This window comes from Phyllopteryx taeniolatus, chromosome 7, assembly GCF_024500385.1.
Source record: "Phyllopteryx taeniolatus isolate TA_2022b chromosome 7, UOR_Ptae_1.2, whole genome shotgun sequence".
NCBI lineage: Eukaryota > Metazoa > Chordata > Actinopteri > Syngnathiformes > Syngnathidae > Phyllopteryx > Phyllopteryx taeniolatus.
The window spans coordinates 6163501-6182272 of NC_084508.1; the positions used below are offsets into that span (position 1 = coordinate 6163501).

At 46.1% G+C, this 18772-nt stretch overlaps 2 protein-coding genes across 5 annotated transcripts in view; both read right to left on the reverse strand.

Annotated features, from left to right (window-relative positions):
- Positions 1–73: 73 nt before the first annotated feature.
- LOC133481157 (UDP-N-acetylglucosamine transporter-like) lies at positions 74–7491 on the reverse strand. Of its 4 annotated transcripts, none has more exons than XM_061780225.1 (8): positions 7193–7491; positions 5433–5627; positions 5073–5227; positions 4846–4968; positions 3494–3668; positions 2794–2912; positions 2586–2719; positions 74–2152 (listed from the first exon to the last, which is right to left on the reverse strand). In XM_061780225.1, the coding sequence occupies exons 2-8, from the start codon at positions 5620–5622 to the stop codon at positions 2104–2106; spliced, it is 945 nt and encodes a 314-aa protein (XP_061636209.1). In that variant the 5' UTR covers positions 5623–5627; positions 7193–7491; the 3' UTR covers positions 74–2103. The 4 variants fall into 4 exon arrangements, with proteins under 4 accessions (XP_061636209.1, XP_061636208.1, XP_061636207.1 ...); XM_061780224.1 differs by having other exon boundaries at positions 74–2009; positions 7193–7489; XM_061780223.1 differs by having other exon boundaries at positions 74–2719; positions 7261–7491.
- Positions 7492–8092: 601 nt separating this feature from the next.
- Positions 8093–18772, reverse strand: part of notch2 (notch receptor 2) — a 53362-nt gene continuing 42682 nt past the window's right edge. The window contains exons 26-35 of the mRNA XM_061780093.1: positions 18030–18565; positions 17273–17608; positions 16204–16346; positions 15925–16129; positions 14721–14808; positions 14490–14643; positions 13360–13679; positions 12832–12979; positions 12264–12361; positions 8093–12050 (exon numbers count right to left, since the gene is read on the reverse strand). Of these exons, the coding sequence (XP_061636077.1) occupies positions 10659–12050; positions 12264–12361; positions 12832–12979; positions 13360–13679; positions 14490–14643; positions 14721–14808; positions 15925–16129; positions 16204–16346; positions 17273–17608; positions 18030–18565 (3420 nt within the window). The 3' untranslated portion in view covers positions 8093–10658. The remainder of the gene's footprint in view (positions 12051–12263; positions 12362–12831; positions 12980–13359; positions 13680–14489; positions 14644–14720; positions 14809–15924; positions 16130–16203; positions 16347–17272; positions 17609–18029; positions 18566–18772) is intronic.

Below are 18772 nucleotides of genomic sequence, written 5' to 3' on the forward strand. Positions count from 1 at the left end.
ATACACTAGTTTGGGGTGCAGCGGGTGACAGAAAGATTAGGCGTACCATAAAAGCAGCACAAGCAGTCAGACACCTTTTTTTCCACTTTATACAAAGATTGTCTTAGTAGTAATTGAGACAACAATGTGACAATTCCCACAAAAAAAAAAAAAAAAAAACCACAGTAAGCACAATCAAATCGTACAACTAGATGAAGCTCTTCAAAATAAAAGCTCATAAATCTCTCATCAGCATTAAAAAAAAAAAGAGGGACACATTTTACGACAATAAATTACATGAGCCGAGGAAATGAGTGATTTAAATGATTCCGCTTCGACTAAGAGCCTATTTTAAAGCTACCAGTATTTACATCCACCGTTAACGACTTAGTATCTTCGTAATAACTTTGTGTAATCGCTCTCAGTATTTCTCAAGTGACTCTGTAGCCATGTTGATGGCAATATGGCCACTGGTTGCCTGGCAGCAACGCAAAAACCCCTCCCAAAGTAGCCGCTCAAATGCACATAATTGGTTTGTTTTTTTCCCCAAGCACAAAAGTTTGTATTTCGATTCCATAAGATGCGATCCATGGCGCCTGCTAGCAGAGTTACTGCGCCTCACACGCCTGCATGCTAGAAGCCAATTAAGAAATTGGATTCAGGCTTTTGGGTGAAATTTCCCAAACCTAAAAGGCACTATAACCTTTGACTTGCTGACCAGAGATGGTCAAATTATGTTTCCCTGAAAAGGTTGCAGTGCTTTCTACGTTCATTGTGAAATTTTACCTGAGCAAACGTTTAGTGAATACAGCGGAACCACGGTTTTCAAGATGAATCTGTTGCAGGAATTCTGACTAAACCCAAAATGACACCTAAAAACATTTAAAAAAAATTTTTTTTATGAAGAATAACTATAGTTTTACATACAGAACCCAGCGGGAAATAAATCTGACAGATGAAATGGGAAAAATCATTGAACCTAATCGTTACGTTTATTGAAGACTCTCGGAATGAAAGCCGGCGGGGAACCATTTTTGCACTTTGCTGAGAGTTCTTTCTTGAATTCTCTCGCCTTATTTATGGCTGACACTCGGAACCTTCTGTCATATTGTGTCAAAACAGACCACAAAACGTATTCCACGACGGAAGCTTTTATGAACAATTCAAGGCAATAACAAGCCTCCCGGTCTGCTCAGCAGCACTCTGGCAAATTGGGTCAACATCCTGTCAAATGTCTGGCCTTCAAAATTAAAGCATGCCATCATAATAACAGTTTCAGCACACTTTCTTCGGCCCCATGGTGCCTTATTTTGCGGCCATACTCAAAACAATTTTCTGCTTGTTTATTGGGTGTTACTGCTAAATAAGCTAGCATGGGACCAAAGAAATTGTGTTGAAACTGTTATTATATTGCATTCTTTTTATTGCGAAGGCCTGACTATTGACAGGATGAATTACTCTGATTCCCAGGATGGTGGTTAAAGCTCGCATGGTGAAATACATCGAAGCTGTCTGTTGAATTTTTTTATTTTTTATTTTTTTTAACAAAACTTAGTAAAATGCTTCAGATGAACCCGCGGGATGAGCGACTCCAGGAAAATGAATGTCTGAGTCATGTTTTTTTTGGGGATGTACGAAAACTGGGACATGATTTCGACGAAAGAAAGCCAGTGAAAAGCGAGGTTCCACTGTAACGTATTTCCTATTAGGTAACTCTTAGCCTTCCATAGTAGCCGTTCTTCAGTTACTACACACGCAGACATTATTGCTACAGATGGAATGATTGTGATTTCCCTCTCCCGGCTGAGGCACTTCAGGTGTAAACAACAATTGTGCTTGACCTTTTCTTGACTTGTTCCTTCCTGTACACCCTCCCGACTGACCTTTCCCCCTCTCTTTCCCTGACCTCCTTTCGGTCCCGCTGGGCTTTGCGTCCGTCTCACGCCCTGCTGGGGTTGGGGGACGGCTTGGCTTTGTAGCCGTAGAGGAATGTGGCGGCGATGACGAGGACGGCTCCCAAGAAGAAGACGCTGGTGATGACACAATTGGACAAGGGGAACAAAAAAATCGATCACAAATGACAGCGTCCTCCCGCTATGACGCAGATTGTTAAGCCATTTTTTTTTACGGGTTTTCCCAGTATACAGACAAGTCCGAGTTTCGAGTTGCATGCCTTCAGTGCAGTACCACGTTGTGTCACAAGATGTCGTACATAGGAAGCAAGAAGAAGAGTCAGAGATGGTCCCCTACTGAGCTCAAATAACAAGTTGTTACCAACAGAGGTGAATGAATATATGCCTGAGCATTGTTGTGTTTTCTGTTTGTAAGCATTGCCACTTCATGTATGTTTACGGAGCAGTTGATTCAAAATTATCGTGACACCTATGCTAATTTATGTTTGCCCATCTATGGCGTTTCGCAGTGTATGTTAGCATTAAGCTTGCAGAGTTTTGGGGTTTAAAAATTAAAATGTTTTGCCTGATCACGCAGGTTCGCTTACAAATACTTCCAGGGTATATAAACTTAAAAACACAACTGTAAAAGCTTCAGCTTTACAGATGCCACAGCAAATGACAACGGACGCGAGAAGAGGGTGTTGCTTGTACCTGGTGGGCTCGAAGTCCTGGAGCCAAAAGTAGGAAATAAACGTGGAGAGGATGATGGAGAGCGACGTCGCGAAACCTTTGAGGATGTTGTCGGCATACTTGATGACCGCCGCGATGACCAGACCGCCCAGCGCCTGAGAGAAAACAAACGCATGCACGCAGATGGACGGAGGCGGGACGGAGGCGGTCGGCGGCCAACGAGACTAACCTGCAGCGTGACCACGGCACAGGTGACCACGTTGTAACCCTGGAACATTCCCGACTCCCTCACTTTGTCCCCGTCGAAGCTCATCATCCCGAAAAAGCCAAAAAACAAGCCGAACATCCCTAAAACCGCACACAAAATTTGCTCAAGGGCCACGTTTGAGTTTTAAAGCCAGGCCATTCGTAGAAGACATTAAAAAAAGTTAACGTGCATGATGTAAAAAAGTTGATTTAAATATGCATTTGATTGTATTACTAATAATTCATTGCATTTGAATTACTTAACATATATTTAATTAGAAATTGAACTACACACAACTGACACCCAGTCACTCACCATGCAAACTAGCTAACAGTTCGCCAGAGCCAAAACAGCCAACTCCACTCTCACTCGCTGACGCCCACGTCACTCACTGGGCCGAGCCCCGCCTTTCAAAGCCACACACACTCAAAGTCACATATATTACAGTGTAGTACGTGAGGATGTCGACTCCAAGTGTACAAAAATAATGCCTGCACCTCACATGCACATTATTTTATTGTATTGCATTGGTATTGTTAATATCCGATTATCCAACTACTCGACGTGCCAATCGGTAGAATACGCGATTCTACAAATACCGGATGGCTAACGTGATAAGAGGTGAAGGAAATGCTGCCACGGATTTGATTAGAAGCGTGTACGCGGGCTAACTTTAACTGACCGAGCTGGATGTTGCGTATCCAGACGCTCTGTTTGCTCTCCTTCAGGATCTTCTCGAAGTAGACGCCGGCGAAGCCGCTGGAGCAGCACGCCACCAGAACGGCCGTGACGCCCACAAACTGGGAGCCCGTGGACACGGACGCCTTCTCCGCCACCACCGAGGATTCAGACGGCCACTGCGGACACGAGACATAAGATGAGGCATCGAAGGCTGTGCCTCTATATTCTAAGAATCGCTATGTCTTGATCGTCACCAGTGGATTACAGATGCCTCAATCGCAGCGTGCGCGACGTGACTCCAAGTTCAAAGTAAGCAGGCACAGTTTGAACGTGAACAAAATAGGAAGAAAAAAACACTGTACTTGAAAAAAAGGATTCAATTAGAATGTACAGTAGCAGTCTCAATTCCACTCAGCTGCGTTTCGTCAGTGCCAAAGGGAGGCGGAAAGAAGTGGGCTGACACATTAATGAAGTTGCTTTTGTCTTCTTCTATTGTATCAAATGGTCTGCTCGAAAAAAATAAACTCTCTGTTGTCGCGGGGATGTGGAGGAGGTGATACCGCAACTTTTTACCCTTGTTCCCAACACCTCATCCTTCATTAGTTCATCCCGTTCCCACGTGACCGTTGGTTAGTCATAATGACTAGTGATTTGAAACAAACAATTGGCCACGTTTACTCATTAGAAATACAGCAATCAGGACAAATTTATGCCACAAATAGTGGGGGAAAAAAAGTGATACCAGCTTAAAAATGTTTACAATCTCCTATTTGAATAGTTGAAACTGTAAATATGATCCCCAAACACTTTAATATCATTTCAAACTCATTTTACAGCATAATCCTCCATAACTTCCGTTAGCAACCTGGCCTAAAACTCAGCTCCCCTCTAACATACAAAGATCTTAGAACAAAATAAAGATAATTAATAAGCACCTTCATAAATGACTTTCAACGGCCACAGCTGACGCCCCACGACTTAACTAGCCAACCTTAGTTAACAACAAACAACTCTACTCGTAATTCGCTGGCGCTCACGGCACTCACCGGGCCAGGCCCCGCCTTTTAAAGCCAAACACATTCAAAGTCACAGATACTGCAGTGTAGAACGTGAGGATGACGAACCCAAGTGGACAAAAATAACACCTCAAAACATCCCGAAACATTTTAAATTCAAATATCACGGCATTTTATAAAAACCAAACAAAAGAGTGAAACGGGGAAAAAAAAAAAAAACTGGTGCAATTACTAGTGATGCAGCAAATGTGCGTCCACGTTTTACCTTCAGGCGAGCTGTCTGTGAAACTTTGAAGTCGAGCCGTATAACTGAAAATGGAGAAAATTGACCAGCTACCTGTACGAGAGCCACTCCGGTCATGAGGACGATCAAAGAGAGCCACTGGTAGATGCCCAGCCGGCGTCCCAGCATGAACACGGAGAACAGAGCCGTGGTCAGGATCTTCAGCTGGTACGTGAGCTTGTGGGAGGGAGGAAGGAAGGAAGGAAGGAAGGAAGGAAGTTAGGAAGGACGCGGCTGAAAGTGAGCGTGGAGAACAACACAGCGCGGCTTTGTTGATGTACCTGGTAGGTGGCGGCGTCCAGGTTGGACAGGGCCACGTAGAGCAGGTTGTTCTGCAGGGTGTAGATGCCCGAGGGGATGGCCAGCTTGAGGGTTTCCATGGGCTTGCGGGCGATCTCCTGGCGAAGGACGATGTTGAACGCTCGCACGCTGTAGCCTGAGGAGAGGCCGAACGACATGTCTGATTTTAACAAGGCTGTGTCGCGAGCCGTTCATATAGTGGACTATATTGCATTGTTCTTTGCGAGCTGACGGGAAATAGAGGGCCCACCTTGTCTTTTGTTCCCAGCTGAAGAAATTGGCTGAGACGCTTGTGTTTTAAATGGATTTTCTCACTTTGATTTAGCTGTCTATCCACTCACTGTGGTCTCTGAAGACGAGCATCAAGCAGATGAAGATCTTCACGACCTCGGCCGCCACCACGGCCGAGGACGCCAGGTACCGCGGGCCCTCCGCCGGCAGGGTCCGGGAGTAGCGCATGATGAGCACCAGGGACGTGGTCTGGAACACCAGCACGCCCAGAGACAGGTACTTCAGCCGAGATGAAACCATGGCGGCTGATGGGATCGAAGAGGACGAGATGAAGAAAAGTGAACTCAGCGCAACTCTCAAAGAAACAGGGGTTCGAACGCAAACGCTGTAGCGACACAAGTAGACAGACAGTAAAAGAACACTTTCGGGCATATATTCTTAGTCCTCTGCGAAGAAAACGACTACCGCAGTTAACTGAGTCACCGCAATTAACAACTGAACTGCTCTAGTGTTTGATTTACTGTAACACTGGCACTATTTTATGTACCTTTACTGTTACTACTGTATCCACTTTTGCTTTTTCTCTTTTTAATTGAATTGAAAAAAGCCCTTCTCGGGAAAGGTGCTGCAATTTAACATTCGCTCCAAACACTGATACTTGCAAGGAATGCATGTTTTCTGTTGTCTATGTTTTTTGTATTTGTCCCGAAAGAAAGAAAAAGTATGAGAAGAAGAATTCTCGTTTGTTTGTGACTGCATTATACTGCCCCCCGATGGCCAGGTCGTGCACACCAGAAGGACCCGCAATGAATTAATCATGACACACAAACTGATGAATTCTTCACATTCTGTTGAATTATGTTCTTACTATACATTTGTTTAAAGTCAAATGTCATAGAGTGGTGTTTTTCCACATTTGAAAACATCACTTTTGTATTTTTTGAGGACGCTGCAACGGATTTCCATTCATTTCAACTGCGAAAGATGATGTGGGTTTCGGCGTTCACAGAACTAATTAAACCTGTATCTCAAGGCACTACTGTACGTGGAAGTGAGTTGAGGAGCTCCGTTTTGACTAAAGTAGCGCTTTGCCGCCCTCTTGTGGCATCCACGAGGTGTGTCATAAAGGTTTCACTAAAGACATACAGTATTTCCAATCCAAAGTGCAAGTTTTCCCCCTCAACGAGGGCCAGACGATCAAGCGGCACGTCTACAAAAGAGATCTTGCGGCGTTTGCTTCGAGAAGACGCGAGACTTGTGACAGAACAACTCGTGGCTGCTTCACCATGACAACGCGCCGACTCAGAATGCCCTGAGCATCAGACACTTCCTGGCGGAGAACATGGCACTACGGGAGCAACCTTCCTAACCGCCCGTGACGTCACAAGGGCATCCATTTTCAAGTTGGCCGTGACGACGGAGCTGCGGAGGATCCCCAGAGGATTCCATCCACGAGCGCATGAAGGTGTGGTAGAGAAGGTTGAGAAAGAAAGGGAAATCTTATGGCTTGTAGTTTGGATTTGAAATCGTCTCGGCCATTTCAAGCCGTTTGGGAGGAGAGAGGCACCAATTACTCGCCATTTGCGGCAGGGCAAAGTCGCCACCCCACCCACCAACTTCCTTGTTTTCCACCAATCACAAACACGCACCTGTACAGAGCAGCTGGCCACCGCCCCCAAAATACAAAAGAAAATATTTCAACTTTTTTGCCTTAGCTGTGACATATTATCGCTTAGCGTTTCGTTAGCTACACTGATTGGTTTTGAACGTGTTAAGTAAATCAAATAGTAATGTCAAAAGTCGCCCTTGCATCCTTCGAGTTATTAAAAAAACTCCTGGACACCCCTGGAATAGAGGGAGTTATTCTTACCCGTTCGCGTGTATTTAATGAGGTATTGAAGACATAAAAAGGCAAACAAAAAGGGAATTGTAGCTCACGCCTAGTCCGATGATGTCAAACGTCAAAACCGAAGCAGCTAGAAATGCAGTTATTTCTTTTTCTTTCTTTCGTTCACGTTGAAGCACCCTGGACAACCACCATCCACGGAGACGGGCACATTATGACGCATTGGGCATCTTTGAATAACATTTTAATTTAGATACAAATAGCCAACACTGAAAATGTGAACCGGACGTACGGATCGCTTGAAAAATAATAAAGAAATCACTTCCGGTAGGTTTCTTCTTCGTTACCTCCCAGGGCGGATTGGTGTTGCTGTTGTTGTCGGCAGGTTGCCGCCCGCAGGCCAGTTAGAGAACTGCGCAACATAATTACGTTTGCAACTAAAATGTTTTCTCTCTCAACAAGATATAAAGACATATTTGTTTTTAAATGATTGCCCCAAAATTTACATACTCTAGCTTTAAGATAGAGCAGTTGAGTGAAAATAGTCTGATCTCGAATTGTCCCTGAAGGCAACACCAGACTGCAGCCTGACAGACAGACAGATAGATGACGTTACCTACTTTTGGCCTACTCTTGTATATCAACATTATTTATGTAAAGCCAATGTTACAATTTTCCCTGCTGTAAGACTAATAAAAGGTGCCGTGAGCAATTTAAAAAAACAAACAAAACAAAACAAAAAAATGTAATACATGACGTATTTCTTCTGCGATTGGGTGGCAACCAGTTCAGGGTGTACCCCGCCTCCCGCCCGATGATAGCCGGGATGGGCTCCAGCACGCCCGCGACCCTACTGAGGAGAAGCGTCTCAGAAAATGGATGGATTGATGGATTTCTTTACACTCACACATACACACACACATCTCTGATGATCCGGGCTTTAATTCAGAAAGGAAACTTGGTTGATCTTTTTTCAACACAACAGTTTGAGCTCCAGCTTACAAAACATGGCCACAACTACTTCAAATGTTGTAAGAAAAGAAACACCGATATATGTTCATATATAAATATATACAGACCTTATAAACACAGCTTTTGCTTGCTATATGTGCAGAAATACCAATTGTGTTTTGTGGAAACTGAAACACAATTACTTGTTTGGGATTATGGTCAAGACAATTCCAACTCTGCGTCCACTGTATTGGATGCACGTGGACACAGGAAGCCGTTTGAGCGTTAATTTAATATCCTTGAGCTTAAGATCCATGTACTAGTATGATCTTTAGCCCCAATAATTCAGCGCACTAGTAGAACAAATATGGCTAACTGGGAATGTTTTTTACACAACTGCCTTCGATTACCAAGGATATGGAATAAATGCACTAATATTATTGATATCGAATAAATGCTAACACCAGTACTACTGACAAAATTTTCCGAGTTAACATCTAGCACGCAGTTGTCAAATTGTGACCATTTTTACCTCACTAGTTAAATGTCGTTGTCCTACTAGCACGCCAAAGTCATCCATATACTAGTACATCTTTGTCCTCACTATTAAGACAATCCAGCGCAATAGTAGAATGATACATGTATAATTAGTCATTTTTCTTCCCACTACTGTATAAGATTTATGCATACTAGTAAAACAACGTTACTATTGAGGCAAAAACTACTAGTAGGCAGTTTGGTCCACCTAGTAGGGTCCAAGAGGCTACTAGTGCATATCACATGGCTACAAGATGGGTCTAGTTGTGTTACTAGTGCAAAACAGTAGTTTGCTAGTAATATGAATTGGGTCAAAAGTGTCACTTGCAGCCAGGAAAAACATTATGAGTAAGCCAGTTGTTTCCCCGGTGTGCTAAATTGTCTTGCTAGTGAGGGCAAAGAGTGTACTAGTATATGGACCTTAAGATATGAAGAATATCTAATAACTGCTTAAACGTCGTTCCATAAACGAAATCACACAAAGTCACTAAATACTTTGATTGCCCTCCAGACTTGGCGTATGCATCATGACAAGTAAAACATAGCAGACAATGATTGTAATTAAGCAAAACATAGAAAAACAGAGGCAGTTGAAAAAATAATCATCAACATGCACCTTTAACATTCACAATCATCCAAGTGCGCACAGTATTCATATATATATATAAATATATATATATATATATATATATATATATATAAAGAGCCTTTGGAAAAAAAAAGTCTTTGCTAAGTAAAATCTCAGACTTTACAAGCAGAATGTGCTGTGCGTCCATGTATGTTTCAATACACCAAAAGTGGAGAGAGACAACAACAACATAAAATTCTATGGAGCTTTGCGACTATGATTGTTATTTTTGTAACAAAAACTGCCAACATGCAAGTCAAAGCTTCAGATCACTTGGCCGAGGAAGAGTGGTTTCGACATGAACGCACATCGTGGCATAAATATGATCGCATGTAACGTAGCAGAAAGAAACGACAAAAGTATCCGACGCATTTCATCCCCGCTCTCATCTCGGATGTCCATCTCTGTGATCATAAAAAAATAATAAGTCCACGTTTGGTAGCCAAATGACTCTGACGTGAGCAAACAAGGAGCTAAGAAGTTTGTTTGGTACACATGGAAACATTCTAGCCCACAATACACATTTTTTTTTGGTATACTGTACAGTGGTACCTTGACTTACTGCACAAGTTAAATTTGTTGCGAAACCGCCGATTAAGTGAAGTCAGGAGCTGAAATCCGGTTAGACTGCATGTGAGTATCTGGGTGTGAGTTGTGGCCTACAGCAGCTCTTTGCGAGTGTTCTTATTTTGCATTTGTGTTTGACTGTTTGACCCGTCCAATAAACGTGTGAAAGCACATCAGTGAGTGTGGCTCTCCTTCCCCCCCCCCCCCCCCCCCGCCCCGACACACTTTCACACCAGTCAGTGTCAGAAGTCATGTCTGCTCCATGCCCCTTGCAAGTGTTTTCATTTTTTATTTGCGGGTTTGCTCATTTTGGCTTGCAGCACAATCGAACCCAAAAAAAAGTAGTACCATCAATAGTAGTAACAAGTAGAAGTATGTTGGAGTGACAATACGTGAATGTTCTTCGATTTTTGTATGTGAGGGAGGGGCCTAAGTTTAGCCTAGGTTGTTACTGCAAGTTACAGAGAGTCTTCGCTTTTAAGGGTAATGTTGTAAGATGAGTTTGAAATGATACAAATGTGTTTGGGATCATCGTTTGGGGTATATTTAAGTTTGAAATGATGAATATTGCATCTGAACCCACATTTTGTCTGGGAAAACACAAAGCCTCGGTCGGAAGTCGGGGCACTCATCAGTCAAGGCACCACTGTATTTGATTTCTTGCTCAGGGAGGTTTCAGGAACTATAACCAAGTTTTCTTAAGTGCAAAGAGAGACAGCTATAACATACGACGGGAACAGAGAAAGTTCCTCTGCGTCAACGTTGAAGCGCATTGAATCCCCAGAAGTCATTCTTTGGCTGCTTTGCCTACGCGAACACCTGCCTGCTCCCCAGGGCCGGTTGCTGGGGCGCCTGCTGCGGGGCCGGCTGCGACTGCGGCTGCAGCTGCGCCCGCTCGGGAATGTGTGTGTGGCGGGCGGAGGGCAGCGCGTGGTGGCCGTTGCCCAACGGGGTGGGGCTGGTGGTGACGTCGGACCAGTCCGAGTTGGAGTGCGGCGAAGACGACGACCAAGGGTCCGGGGACTCGGGCGAGGGCGTGAGATAGGGGTGCTCGCTCGGAGGGTGCGCCGGGTGGCCGGGAGTGGTGCCCTCGGAGCCGGCGGGGGTGAAGCTGTGTTGGGAGGGCGGGGTGGGGTACTTATCCACCGGGCTCTGCATGGGCGGATACGAAGGCAGCGGCCCTCCATGGGTGACGGTGTGGGGGTGCTGCATGGGGCGGGAGAGCCCCAGGCTCATCTGCTCCGGCATCTGGTACATCAAACCCTGGCCGCAGTGGAGGTGGCCGGGCCCCGGCTGAGGGTTCTGGGGCTGGGCCTGCGTCACCTGCACGTGGCCTTGCTGAGGTTGCTTCAGCATGGCTTGGCCTCCGCCGGGCGCCATCATCTGGAAGGTGACGATGGGGGGCAGCTGCTCCCGACTCATGGTGACATTCATGGGGGTCAACATGGGGCCCTGGCTGTGGTGCTGGGCCATACCACGGTGAGCGCCCCCCATGGTGTGCGGGACCAGGCCGAACATGTGGCCGCCGAAGCCGTGCTTGTTCATGCCCACCCAAGCCTGCTGCTGCTGCTGCTGCTGCTGCTGGCCCAGCATGTGGCTGACGGGGGGCAGCATGGGTCTGGTTCCGGGGCTGCTCATGAGGGGCGGGGAGTTGGCGGTGGCGGAGGCCGCGCCGGACGCATCGCCCGCGTACGAGTGCGGCGATTCTAGGGAGTCGACGGGCGACATGGTGACGGAGCTCTCGGGAAGTCCTCCAGCTGCCTTCACGCCGTTTACGCCACCCGAACCGCTGCCGCCGGCACCCGCGGCCGGACCCTCCCCTCCGGCAGGTTTCTTTCTTCTCTTGGCCTTCATGTCTTTGGGCTCCTTAGCTCCCCCGCCGACACCTCCCATCTTTGGGCCGCCCCTCCGGCTCTTTTTCCCCTGCGGTCCGGGACGCATGCCGATGAAGGCGGCTGCGTTGGCCCCGCACATCACCGAAGAATTTCCTCCGATGTGACTGGGCCCGTTGTGGGGGCTGTGAACCAAATTGTACTGGTCCAGCAGACGGACTATGTCGTGATGCATTCTTTCTTGAGCCGTGTCTCTGGGAAGACGATCCAGGTGATCGGTGATGTCGCGATTTGAGTAGTGGTCGAGGAGAACTTGAGCGGCTTCGAAGCTGCCCTCCCTGGCTGCCAGGAACAGCGGGGTCTCCTCCTGAAGGAAAGAGTTAAAGGCGTCAGGCTGACTCGTCCACATTGTTTGCTAAAGTCATCCAGTGGTGCCTTGACTTACAAATGTATTAATATCATTTCAAGTAAATTGAGCTACAAGCTTGGTCGCGGAACAAATTAGAACTGTAAGTCAAGGTAGCACTCTATCTAGTCGTACACCTCTACGAAGACAACGCAGTGCTGGATCTGAACAGACCTTATTGTCCTGCATGTCGCGGTTGGCTCCGTTCTTCAAGAGGACAAGAGTGGCCTCCACATTGTTAACTGCTGCGGCCCAGTGAAGCGCGGACTTGCCTGAAATAACAGAATGACACAAAAAGTTAACCCAGAACGAGAGTCTTTGTTGGTCAGAAATTGTCAGAATAATATCATCATAAGTCTTCCCCTCCATATTCTCGTTGCTGTTTTTGTGCTTCGGTGAAAAGCCCTGTCTAATATGAATCTAGTGCTTTGGTGCCATCTTGTGGTATCTACGAGGAATTATAACCCTTTTTAGGGAGGCGTCAATGACTTGCGGATTGTGACTATTTGTGGCAGGGCAGATCTAAAAATACATGTACATCACATTAAGTCAACATTGCAGTATAATTGTAACATAACCTTACTGAGAAAAAAAAAAAAAAAAAAAAAGATACATTTGAATATATTATATTATAGGCAAACATGGTACATTCCAATGCTTGCTCACCAAATCTCAAGGGGAAATTATTATTCTTTTTTTTAAATCAATACAAAAATCAAGGCTTCACTTGTGCATTACTGACCATGGTCATCTACAGCGTTGATGTCAGCATGGCAGTGGATCAGTTCTTCCACCATGCCCTCCACAGCCAACCTGGCTGCCAGGACGAGTGGGGTGGTGCCATCGTTCATTCGGGCATCCAGATCTGTTGCACGATTGCGAATGAGAATCTAGGACGAAGCAAAGATGCAGAGAGAGAAATGTGATTGGTTGGGAATCACTGAGTCAGTGTTGCTGGTCATTTAATATGACCTTTTCATAGTAATAGGCGGCAGGGCGCAGGACAGCGAGTGGCTACCACTGACCTGATTTCTCACAGGTATGTTGAAAATATTTGCTCACGTAACATTCTCTTGTCGACTGACACTTCACACATTCAAAAATCTAACGGCGAAATAAATCATTCAAGCCGTTCACCCGTTGATCTCAATTGCTCTGCCTTGACTAATACTGCCGTCGGCATTATTGCAAACCCGGAAGTGACATGACGGTGAAAAAGTTGATTCGGGACGAATGTAGACGTGACGTTAAAGACTGAAGCTGTCCTCACCTGGAAGACACCCTGTGCGTCCGCTGCCACAGCAGCGTGCAGGGGGGTCCTCCCCATATTGTCGTGGGCGTTGGGATCAGCGCCGGCGTCCAGCAGCCTCTTGGCAGCATCCGCCCTGGCGTAGCGGGCGGCCAGGTGCAGCGCCGTCTCTCCTGTGCGGTCCGTCTGGGCCATGAGCGACGCACCCTGCGCGATCAGGTCGGATATAACGCTCGGTCCCGGTTCATCGCCTCCGCTCTCCTCCTCCTCCTCTCCGGGCAACGAGCAGTCGGGGCCTCCGCCGTTGCGGAGCGAAGCCAACATCAGCGGGGTGAAGCCATCTGGAAGAGGCGCCATTCTCGTGGTCAACAGGGGCGCGTAGTAGACTTTACACCGATTTTATCGGGCTGATCGGTAGCGGCCGATATTTACCATTTCATGCTGATCGGCTTTGATGTCATAATTCGCCGATCCGATCAATGACGTCATTGACATTTGCTCCAAAAGCTAGTTTCTTTTTAGCCTTTTGACGTAGTACTGTAAATGCCTGACGGCCAATTGAGTACACAAGTATATACAGCAAACGAACAGCTCATTTAAATAAACACATTCCTCCATCTTGTGATCGGTTAAACTCGCTGATCGGCCCCAAAAATCCTGATCGCGTCAAGTCTAGTGGGAAGTAACCAAGTGCGAATATGTTTGATACATTCGGGTATCTGCACTTCACTTAAGTACTGCATATCATTTTATGACTGTACTTTCAACTCCTTTGTCTACGTTTACCCGAGGTTACGAGCGGCCACGGCAGCCCCCTTTTGCCCGAAACGTAGACCGGCAATGGATTTTGGCATCCATGTCACCGTCACGTTTGCCCATACTCACCCCCTTGCTTTAACTTGAACCGTCCCGGTTTTGCCACGGTGGTCTGACACGGGGCTGCCGTGGCCGACGGGAGCACAGTGGAAATGTAGCCTTACTAGCGTGTTACTTTTTTCAACGTCTACTCGTGCTTAAGTACAGGAATTGAAGAAGTACTTTGACTTGTTTTTTTTTTGTTTGTTTAACTGAAGTATCTGTACTTCTAATTTAGCCCAGAGTACTGTTGCCATCTCTGACCTCTGGCCTCGAAGCCCTCCAAGCGTTCTTACCGGGTCCCTTGACGTTGACATCCAGGCAGTCTGTGTCCATGTCAGCTTGCGGCGGGGTCAGAATGACGTCAGCGGCCTTGCGATGTTGCAGGGTCCACTCCCTTCGGTCGACCCCTCCGTCGGAAGACATGGTTAGCAAGGGCTTGTCTTCATTCTACCAAAAGGCGACGTGAACTTTCAGCGTACGTCGGACAACCACGTGCGCTCAGACTGTTTCCTTTGAATCCTCACCCTCGGAATCTTAGCTGGAACCTCATCGTCCATCCACCTTTGGCCTTGACGTCCATCCATCATGGCTCCGTCTTGGCTCTTGAAATTTCTAGTTTGAGCATAAAAACCTTTTTACTTTGATCTCTCCTCGTCAGTCGGCAGCTTGAGAAGAAAGAATTCCTAAACCAAGGCTGGATTTACACTACGTGGTAGACACAAGGCCGTTTAGTTTCTCCGAGGTGAGCGCTTTTCAACTGTTGTCATTTTCCTGTTGGCACCGTTTTGACAGTTTAAACAATACACACAATGTAGCTTTTGAAAACACGTATATCATATTTGACATGTTCAAAGTGCTCTTCGGAGCTCATTAAGAAACCGAGGCTGACAATTGCATGGGCAAAAATCAATGTAGTAAAATCAAATATCCCAATTGTACAAAATATCTCTAATATCTCTTCTTCTTCTTCTTCTTCTAATATCTTGGCACTGAACTCTTGCTTTTGGAATGGATGGCCCGCTCCATTCCCACTGAGCATTTACACCAACAAGAGTCCAGTAAAACCGTTTTGTTTTTGTTTTTGTTTTTTTGCATTAATTTAGAAGTTTTTTTTCCCCCCAAATCTGGTTAACTATTTCAAACTTGATTTAAGTCTCATGAGATGATTGAGGGCAAGCCTTCAATGGACGCTCAAAGGACTTAGGACAAAAAAAAGGTGTAAGACAGCAAACATTATTAAAAATTGTTACACTCAAAGGCAAAATCATTTATTATGATATTTATTGTGATTGTTATGTCTATTAAAATGTATTAATTCAGTTGTATTTTTATTATACTATTTGTTATTCATATTTATCTCATTACACAATGTGTTAATTAAAATAAAATAACATTAAATATTAATCATTTTAAAATGTGCTTGAATTATTATTTCATTTTTTTATTATTTTTTTTTAAACTATTTTACATACACATTTGAACTTTGTGTGCGTGTGTCTCCATTGGCTGGCGACCGGTTCGAGGTGTACCGCGCTGGGATAGGCTCCAGCGGCCCGCGACCCGAGTGAGGAAAAGCGGTAAAGACGGCGGATGGATGGACAGAGGTCTGTTTTACATCATCATCATCATCTATAAGTCAAATGCAAAAATCCCTCGGTCATCAAGGTTTGCCCATCCCTGAGGTGGTGTCAATCCAGCATCATAAGTGTAATTGCAGTGATCACTCACTTCATGTCAAAGTCGTCTTGACCGACAGGTTCTCTCCTCTTGTCATTCTTATTGGCCAAGAAGCCATCGGGCAGCCACAGCACGCCGTGTTTATTCTTCCTCTTGGCCGCCAGCATCCCCAACACCAGAATGAGCAGAATGATGACGAACGCCACTCCGATCATGTACATGGGAAACGTCGTCGTCTTTGTCACCGTCAGGTCACCTGCGGGTCAAAGGGGAGTTTTGTGAATGAAGTGTCGGCTCTCGTTCACGTGGCCCGATAGGAGTCCGACTTACTGTTAACAGACACGAGAGGATAAGGCAGGTCGGCCTTGATGTGCGCCGCTGCGATAAAGGAAGCCGCTTCGTTGGTGTTTGAGAAACAGTCTTCGGATTTCTGGGAACATTCCCGGTTGTCAATTTGCAGGTGGACCACTGAACTGCACAAACAAACAAACAAAAAAAACGTATCCTGGGTGAAAAAAGATTTTTTTCTTTACAACTAACCCTCAGAGGGTTTTCCTGCATGTAAAGACTCCAAAACATTGGGATATTATTTGACCAACATCACAGTAAGTTGGCTGTCATTTTTGACTGCAATTGCGGCACAGTGGCACCTTGGTCCATTTATAAAAATATATAGTAATATAGTAATTTAACAGGATGTAAAGAATGAAATAGTTAGTGAGGCATGATTCATTGTGATTATGCGACTCCTGGTGTGTGAGCCTCGGCCACCTAGGGGCAGTATTATACAAACATACCAATATACAGAGACGGTCACTCCTCAGTAGGCTGCAGTATTTTTCATTTTTGCAGAGGAAAGAGAAAAATATTCCATTGCTAAATTGCCTGTCTACGTGTTGCTCCATCGCTTGTGTTCAAATGTCCATTGCTTAAAGGAGTGCAGGAGAGACACAAATTTTATACAATGACAATAAAAGGCAATTCATTTAAATTCGATTATAACACAGAGACTCCGACGCAATTTATTAGCTCATCTATGGCATTTTGCACTGTGTGTTAGCATTACGCTAAGCAGACAGTCCTAAGGCAACGTGGTTGTCTTAAATACACAAAGTGTAATTCTCTTTGTTTTATATTTAGTTCGACAGTAAAGTGGCGTTAAACAGCTCGAAGCCCCTCTTCTCGAAGAATTGTTCACTGACTGCCGAACTTCGGCTTGTAGTGAATGGAGGTGAGTTCACTGCACCGTACGGCGCTCATATCTTAAATGAATGAACTCAAAGCAAAAAAAAAAAAAAAAAAAAAAGGTCCGAACGCCAGCTTGTATCGTAGTGTAAATCCTGGAAAAAGCCCAAAAAACCCCAAGCCAATCAAACGCTCGAGTTCGCACTATCCTTACCCGATAACCTCTCTCTCCAGCTCACGCTTGCCCCTTTGTAAGTGCCGCCCGTGCCCATCCTCCGGCCCGTAGTACGGGTACACCATGGGCTCCTTGTTCTCATCCAGCTTCACCTTCAGGTTGGTGTGGAGCAGGGCTCCCAGGGAGCGCAAGAAACCACGCAAGTCCTCAATCAGCTCCTTCGGCTGCAGCCGGACCACGATAACCAGGGTGCCCTCGATCACTTTGGCCGGAGTATCAGTGGCGCAGTCCAGACCGTCCCAGCCGCAGGCCTCCGTGTTGCAGCTCCAGTCGCACACGAGGTTACCGTAATGGTCCGGACAGTACTTGTCATACCTGGGAAATACACAGGGTGGGCGGTAGAATTCTTGAATTTACCGTCAGGTCTGTTCGTGGACCATTTTTGCTTCTCTTAATGACTGTTACAAAATAGCCATTCATTGTTATATTTTAACCCTTCCAATTCCATTCTGTCTGCACAATGCGCAGGCTGTAAAACCTGGAAAAAAATTTGTTTCTATTCAGTGCAGCCTTGATTTTGGAGTTGAATTCGCCGTGACCACGCAAAACACAACATCATCTTATCTTACATTCAACTGTTTCCTTGGCCCCAAAAATGTCAAACGATCTGAAACAAATTGTATGACTCAATCCGGTTATGTAAAATGGAATTTAAAAATGTTACTTTTCATGGGTTTCAACCGACGGAAAAGGGTACAATTTGATGTCAACTACATGAACGGAATGGGCTCCATACTTGCAGGTGCTGGGCGCGTGTTCCTGGCATTCGAAGCTGTCAAAGAGGCAGCCGGGGTTGTCGCACTCCTTGTCGCAGCGTCCGTTTTTGAAGTAATCCCAGCAAGGGACGCTGGCGGTGCAGTTAACCCAAGGCTGCTTCCAGTTGAGCGAGCAGTCTCCTCCGTCCCACTGACATTCGTGGTTGTTACACTGAGTGTCGCACACTTTATCGCCCGACTGATGCTCACACTGAAGATACGGGCAGGAAGGCGTGCGCGGTACGGCCACTTTGTTCTCGCAGTAGCGTCCGGAGAAGTGCGTGAGGCAGCGGCAGCTGTACAGGTACGGGTCGGAAGGGTCGCTAACGCAGGTTCCGCCGTTTTGGCAGGGCGTCGGGCACGTCTGCTTGTTCTCGCAGTGCGGCCCGCTGAAGCCCGGTTGGCACTGGCAGTAGAGCTGGCCCACTGGCGACTCCACGCAGTTGCCGGCGTTCTGGCAGTGGAGCTTGGCGCAGCTGTAGCCTTCGAGATCGCCGCAGTTGAATCCAGCGAAGCCCTAAAAGCAGAACATCTGACTTTGTACGTGTTCGTGTTCGTGTCGTGGCAATAACGCTTTACAATGGCATGTAGGGGAAAGACATTGATCGCTATTTGCAAGAACTTCCTGACAATTTACAGCTGGTCGACCGTACCTCTGCCATCGTTTGGCCCTCTGAAGCAAGCATGGGGATTAAAGAAGGGGAAGAGGTTAGTCAAGAGAAAA